This window comes from Siphateles boraxobius, unplaced genomic scaffold (genome assembly GCF_051911475.1).
Source record: "Siphateles boraxobius isolate OS27281-9 unplaced genomic scaffold, OSU_SipBor_1 291, whole genome shotgun sequence".
Lineage (NCBI taxonomy): Eukaryota > Metazoa > Chordata > Actinopteri > Cypriniformes > Leuciscidae > Siphateles > Siphateles boraxobius.
This window is the reverse complement of record NW_027508910.1, coordinates 155001-162500: the sequence shown is the minus strand read 5'-3', so window position 1 is coordinate 162500 and position 7500 is coordinate 155001. Positions and strand designations below refer to the sequence as shown.

General features: G+C 40.0%; 1 protein-coding gene across 1 annotated transcript in view; it reads right to left on the bottom strand.

Annotated features, from left to right (window-relative positions):
• The window catches only part of hs3st1 (heparan sulfate (glucosamine) 3-O-sulfotransferase 1), a 4431-nt gene extending 1271 nt beyond the window's left edge, over positions 1 to 3160 (bottom strand). Inside the window, exons 1-2 of the mRNA XM_077246982.1 lie at positions 2970 to 3160; positions 1 to 815 (exon numbers count right to left, since the gene is read on the bottom strand). The exon at positions 1 to 815 is cut by the window's left edge and continues 1271 nt beyond it. Coding sequence (XP_077103097.1) covers positions 1 to 782 — 782 coding nt within the window. The 5' untranslated portion in view covers positions 783 to 815; positions 2970 to 3160. The remainder of the gene's footprint in view (positions 816 to 2969) is intronic.
• Positions 3161 to 7500: the final 4340 nt, after the last annotated feature.

Sequence of the window (7500 nt, the reverse complement as noted above, 5' to 3'; positions counted from 1 at the left end):
CGCAGGACTTCGGGGCTGACGCGCGGGTGCTTGCGGCCCTTGGAGCGGTGAAGGCATCGCTGGCGCCGGCGCTCGCGCAGACAGTAGAAGCCTTTGGTTTGGTTAAAGTAGAAGTGCGATGCGTTTATCTGCGGCTGGAGCTGGAGGAACTGCTCCGCCTTCTTCATCTCCGCCAGCGGCTCGCGCACTAGCGCGTCTCCGTCCACCAGGTGCAGGCGCGTCCTGGGGAATATGGCTAGCCAGCGCTGGAGGTGAACGTGATACAGGCTGCGGTTCAGCGCTTTGTAGTCCAGGTTGAGCTCGCCGTCGCGCATTAGCAGCGACTCTAGCGATTCCTGGTGTTTGCGCTTCTCCAGGCGGTTGTGGAAGAGCTGTGTGTAATCCGACAGCAGGCGCTCCGTCGGCTCGCGCACGATTAGCATTAGCCGCACGTCCGGAAGGGTTTGCAGGATTCGCTCGGGGACGCGGCTGGAGGTGAAGTACGCCGGCGTCTTCTCTACCGTTAGCTGACCCGGCCGCGCGCGCGGCATCTGAGACACGTACCAATCCGCGCCGCGCTGGAAGTGACTGTCCCAGTCGAAGAAGTGAACCTCGTTCTGCGCGGCCACGACATCGCTGTGGAGACTTAGCATCTCGATGAGCGCGCGCGTGCCGCCCTTCTTCACGCCGATGATGACGACGTCGGGTAGGCGGGGTGTGGCGTCGGCCGCAGGGGGGGCGGAGCCTCGCGGGGAGACGAATGACGGGAAAACACACAGCAGAGCGACAACGACGGCAGCCATCTTCAGGCGGACAGCACACACACTCACACGCCTCTGAGGGGAAACACACACACTGCATGTTTATGTGTCAACAACGTCACTGCATATGAGAGAGAATTTTACAAGCTCTCGTGTCTTAGTCAAACTCGCAGTTATGAATTTTAGGAAATCTGGCACATCATTTACTAGGGATGCACAATCACCATATCGGTATCGGCCGATATACGTCCGTTTCTAATGTTAGCGTTATCGGTCTGATAAGAACATTTGGCCGATATATTAAAGCCGATAAATAATGCATTTTTTCCTTCAGCTGAGACTCTTCAGATGCGCTGATCAACATGATGGTTTTGAAATATGATTGAAATCACTTCAAAAAACAAAATACAATTCAGTGCAACAAATCATATCGGCTACATACAATTATGAGAACATTGTAATTGTGTGTTTGGGACGTCGGTTTTAATAGTGAGACTTTTGTTTTTGTAATCATGCTTTCAAAAATTATATCAAAATTTGGATTTAGATTTATCGGCCAATATATCGGTTATCGGCTTTCAAATATCAAGAATTATCGGTATCGGCCAAAATGTTCATATCTGCGCATCTCTATCATATACAAAGCCTGTCGTTCAGATTAAAACATGCATTCAGTGAAAGAATACTTTATCAACACCTCGTGTTATTATTAATGAAACTCATTTTGCCACATAATCAAAAAGTGAACCTTTAGTAAACCATTTATTAAAAGTCAAAATTCGGACTTAAAAATTTCATAATTATCAAAAAGTCATGGAATAGAAAGTAATAATATCAGCATTTCTAATTTCAGAAATTTCAGCATTTCAGTTTTTAATCTAATAATTATGACTTATTATACAATAATTGTGACTTTTCATGTCATAATTAAGATTTAGCAAAGCATGATGATACCTGTTCCCTGGTGGTGTTTGTGTGTATGGGTCGTTCTGGCTCAAATCAAACACATTTTGGAAACTTCACGGCTAAAGTGTTCAATTTTGTTAAAAACATTTTTCGAAGGAAGACAAACATTAATATTAATGAAATCAAAAATATTAAATGGCATGAATGTATATTTATTTATTGAGTAATCCACTATTTGGGGATTTGGAGCAACATTACAGGTGTGGTGTAAATGACTTTAGAAATATTACAGCAAAAATATTTTATTTTTACAGATATATTTGTGGGTCTATTAGTTCTGTTGACTTTAGGAATCCTTGTTGTTTATATGCAACTGTGAGCATTCATAAACTCGTTCCCTAAAGTTCGCATGCCTGTAACTCTACATAAAGATCTTATTGTCCTCTTAGATTCTGCTACTAAAACTTGTACTTTGGGATCTCCATTTTAAGGCTCAATAAGGTTCAGTTGCAGAGAATCAGGATCTCAAGTGCAAATCATTGAAAACTTATATTTACAGAGGAATGTTTGAAGAATAAAAAATGAAAAACTAAAACCTTCCCTTCTATCAACACAAATCGAACATATCGATTTAAACAATATTTCAGTGCCAAAGATGCACTGAAATGGCCGATTAACTTGCAGAGATTAATAGATCAACATCTCTAGATCTCTGAAACTGAACCATAAAGGGCCTTAAAATGCAGATACCAAAAGAAAAGTTTCTTAAGAACCAGAATACAAAAAAAACATATTGAGATATCTTTATTACTTTTAAGTTACGGGCACACAAACTTTGAGGGGGAAACAAACATGAAAAGTGCTTTTCCCCATTTATTAACTGTCACTTTGTGTATTTAATGCATTTAATATTAGATCGACATGCAGTAATCTTTCTCAAACCATTCTCTCCCTGTAATTTGTCTTTAAATCTCAGGCGAAACCTCTCTAAAAAAGTGGGTTTCTCAGTAAATATTCATCCATGGCATTTCATATTTTGGCTTTCATCATAAAGAATATTAACACAATGATGAGTTGGCACGGAATGACCCACATATGCTTTATTAGACACAGATTCTGCTATCTGACAGATGAAACTCTTGGACTGTCATTTTATGAGACATTATTAAGCTGAACTGCATTTTTTACCCCATTTCTGCTCTTTAAAATATTACATTTATTATATAACACGGAAATGAATCATTTAAATATAATCTCGCGACTCAAAACATCCTGTTCTAATCTTCATAATCAATAACTGAGCGAGAACAGTCTTAGTCTTACCTGCCGATCTGATCCATGAGGACAAACTCTTTATGAAGAGGAATCACCCATCCGGAGAATCTCTCACACACTCGCGCGCACACACACACACACACACACACACAACAGGGAAAGTTTCACACCAGCTCACGTGCACGCGCGGTGTGAAGGTCCTGCACAAGACTGCACTCACATAAAGCGCCGCGCCCCGCGCTGACGTCACAGCCGAAGCCCCGCCCACATCCGGTGGCGTCATCGCGACCCGCCCATCAGCGCTGCATGAAAACACTTAATTTTTATCACAGCCTTTATTAAATCAGCTTTATTTTTATAACGCCTTTCACATTTACAATTTGTTTCAATCAGCTTTACTGACAATCATGATGTTAATGTTTAGAATATCTTAATACCTTCAGGCCTTATGATCATATTCAGCAGATTTACAGCAAAAACAAATCTAAAAAAACGTTTACCGTTCTTATTAACATATTAAACTGTAATTTCTGAATGCTCTCTGAACATTTTTAAACAGTTTTTGAAACCTTTTTTTCTTGTTTATGTGAATATTAAGGGAACATTCCATTTGATCATTCTTCAAAATGTATGGGAATATTATAATTATTATGATTATTATTAAAAACCAGATAACTTTGAACGAATGTTCTTTTAACGTTACTATCTATCTTCCATCATCTCATAATTACAGCGCAGTCACGGTGTGTTTCACTCGTTTCAGACGCTGGCTTCACACACTAATGTTCAGTGATTCATGACAGATTGGTTAATATCACATCCGCTCCATTAAACATTATTTAATAACCCTGAGTGATGTCACACACTGATCAACGCATCATCACCTCACTGCACCTACTTCCTCCAGTGAGTAAACAGATCCTCACACACACACACACACACACACACACACACACACACACACACACACACACACACACACACACACACACACACACACACACACACACACACACACACACACACTCTTGTACATCTATCTTTATGAGGACATTCATTGACATGTATATTACTAACTCTAGCCGCTTACCCTAACCTTACTCATCACCACTAAGTGCTTAACCCGAACCCTTACCCTTAACCTAATTATAACCGTATCCCTAAAACCAAGTCTTGACCCTCAAACAGGCCTTTAAAGGGGTCTCAGAAAGTGAGGACCGGCCAAAATGTCCTGACTTTACTCTCTTTGTCCTCACTCCAATGGTCTAAAACTCAAACTGGTCCTCACAAAGATAGTTGTACAAGTACACACGTGTGTGTGTGTGTGTGTGTGTGTGTGTGTGTGTGTGTGTGTGCGTGTGTTGTGTGTGAGTGTGTGTGTGTGCGTGCGTGTGTGTGTGTGTGTTGTGTGTGTGTGTGTGTGTGTTCTTGGTTACAGCCCTAGTGGAAAAAAAGTACACTTTATTGTATTTGAAATATATTCCCTTTTTCAATAGTACATTGCAAATATACTAACAAAAAATATTAGCATCATTTTACCTATTTTCACAATTCATCTTTTAACACACTTTAAAATAATAGTACTTTAGTATATTTTCAGAAACATTTATTTTAGAAAAATATACTTGAAGGGAAAATTCTATTTATTTTTTTAAAAGTGTATTTATTTGCACTTTACTTAAAAATATATTTTAACTGTGAGCTGAAAATGATCAGTGTAACAATGCATTGAAAGTATCCTTTCAAAATTCATTTAGTATACAATAGTTTATAGTACAATGTAATATTTATTTATTTTACATATTTTACATTATTTGTTATTGAAGACAAAGTGTGCAATTTGTAGTATTTGGAATAAGCCAAAGGTATTACTGAGCATTTACTTACTCAAATATAAAACACTTATGATATATTACTTGTATATTTGGAAGACACTTGTAATGAATTTGTAATGTAGTTGTAACACAAATAAAGCACACTTTACTATCACTAATCAAGCATGTCATTAGTCCCTACACAGGCATATACAGTACTTAAAGTAAACTGAGTACTAATTTAGCAAACAAAAGTACACTGAATAAACTTAAAGTTATGCTTTACTACAATTTAATTACAGTTAAAATATACTTAGTACAAAATTAGCTGTTCCAAAATAGCACACTTCAAGTTCACTAATCATTAACACACTTGAAGTGCACTGCATTAGTCTGGCTGCAAGTATACTCAGTTTTTCCCAGCAGGGCATTATTGGAGACTGAGTTGTTTTCTTAGACACGCTGGCGGCGGGACACACACTCCTGTGACACACACACACACACTCCTGTGACACACACACACACACTCCCGTGACACACACACACACTCCCGTGACCTCGACGGGCCACTGCTCTCGAACTCAGGGAGATCTGCTTCTGTCTATCAGTCCATGCGTGGAAACTTACTGTTTATCTATTTCTTAGCCAATCAGAATCATTCAGCCTGGAGTCATGACGCAGCTAAGACCTTGGTAAATTTTTTTTAGATTTTTGTAAATGTAGAAGGGCGGCCTACGAACTCCTAGTGTGTCTTGAAGCTGTGACTTCTGCTGATGAAACTGCAAACTATCTTCAGTAAAGATTTTCTCTGATTTATTATAATGTTATGTCTTAAATTGACTGCACTTTTAACTCCTGGTCGTCATTAATCATATCTGGTCCTTGGGTCTGAAAATTCCCTAACACAGGACTGTCAGGATTATGTTTTCTTTAAGTCAAGTCTCCTTCATTTATAAAGTTATAAACTTTTAACAGTGAGTATTGTTTCACAGCAGCTTTACAGTGATAACAGGAGATTACAGTAACAGAGATTGTTTAGGCTTTACAGCAGATCTAGAATAAAGTTATTGTCCAGATAAAGTTAGTTTTGATCGATTCACTTTCGTTGTGAAGATCATTAGTTATTAGCTTACACAACACCGTTCTAACAGAAAACCCCTAATCCGCATAAACAGGTCGTGGAGTCTCGAGAACACACTCCCTGAAACAGAGTCGAAGGTGAAAGCGATTATCCGTTATCTCTGCGCAAACCTCAAAAACACAAACCCGAGAAAACGCAGACGGCGCACATGCGTGTTCAGTCGACAGGGATGCGCGTTTGAATATATATGTACAGTCTTCACAAATCAACCCTCAACAAACTACTTGTCTGGCCTTAAAAATTTATAATACATAATTTTTTGTCGCGTCTGCGTGACCATGTGAACCAGAATTATCCCGACACCGTTTTATCAGTGCAGAGGCGAAGGGAAGGAGGCGTTCACGGCGGAGAGACTAGCGACACTTCAGGATGCGTTGTCGTCATGTCCAGGCGCAGGTCCTGTGTGTGTGTGTGTGTGTGTGTGTGTGTGTGTGTGTGTGTGTCCAGGCGCTGGTCCTTCATCAGATCCGGATACGGCGGACTGCGGGAAAACTCGGGATAAACAGAGAGACTAATATTAGTACATAACGAGTACATCAGGATTTGAGGGAAGTGTTCCCGGTTCCGGCTGATCTAATCTAAGCAGCCTAATATTGAATTATAGAAGTCTATAGAGTGTTATGTGAATGCTAGGTCAAAGAGATGTGTTTTTAGTCTAGCTTTGAACTGACAGACTGTGTCTGCTTCCCGGACAATGTTAGGAAGATTGTTCCAAAGTTTTGGTGCTAAATAGGAAAAGGATCTACCGCCAGCAGTCGATTTATATATTCTAGGTATTATCAACTGGCCGGAGTTTTGAGATCGCAATAGACGTGAAGGACTATAATGCGTTAAGAGCTCGCTCAAGTACTGGGGAGATAAACCATTTAGTGCTTTGTAAGTAATCAGCAATATTTTAAAATGTATACGATGTTTAATAAGGAGCCAATGCAGTGTTGACAGAACCGGGCTAATATGGTCGTACTTCCTGGTTCTGGTAAGAACTCTAGCGGCTGCGTTTTGGACTAGTTGTAGTTTGTTTATTAAGCGTGTGTTTAGTTGTATTTTGTTCCTGGTTGTTCAGTTTAGTCCTGATTAGTCCCTAGTTTGTTACTGATTATGTTCAACTGTCAATAATTATGTTTCCCTGTGTATTTAAGCCCTTAGTTTCCTCCGTTCCTCTGGTATCGTATTTATTTCATGTGGTTGTGTGTTTATTTTCTCCTGCGTGTATTTTTGTGGATAAATAAAGAAGCGTTTGTTTGGATTCTCCTGCGTCCTGCGATTACAACCAACACCAGTATGTAATGAGGACATGATTTACAGCAGGGGTTTGATTCACAAACTGACAAGCTAATTATAGATTAAATCCTACACGTCACGTTTTGTGTTTATTAGTTTGTTTTTGATCCTGAGTCTGTTCCCATGAGAGAAAATCCTGAGTCTGATCCCGTGTGAGAACATCCCGAGTCTTTTCCCGTAAGAGAAATTCCTGAGTCTGTTCCTGTGTGAGAAACTCCAGTGACTGATCCCGTGTGAGAACATCCCGAGTCTGATCCTGTTGGAGAACTTCCCGAGTCTTTTACCCTGAGAGAAATTTCTGAGTCTGTTCCCGTGAGAGAACTTGAGTCTGAAAATGCAGCGC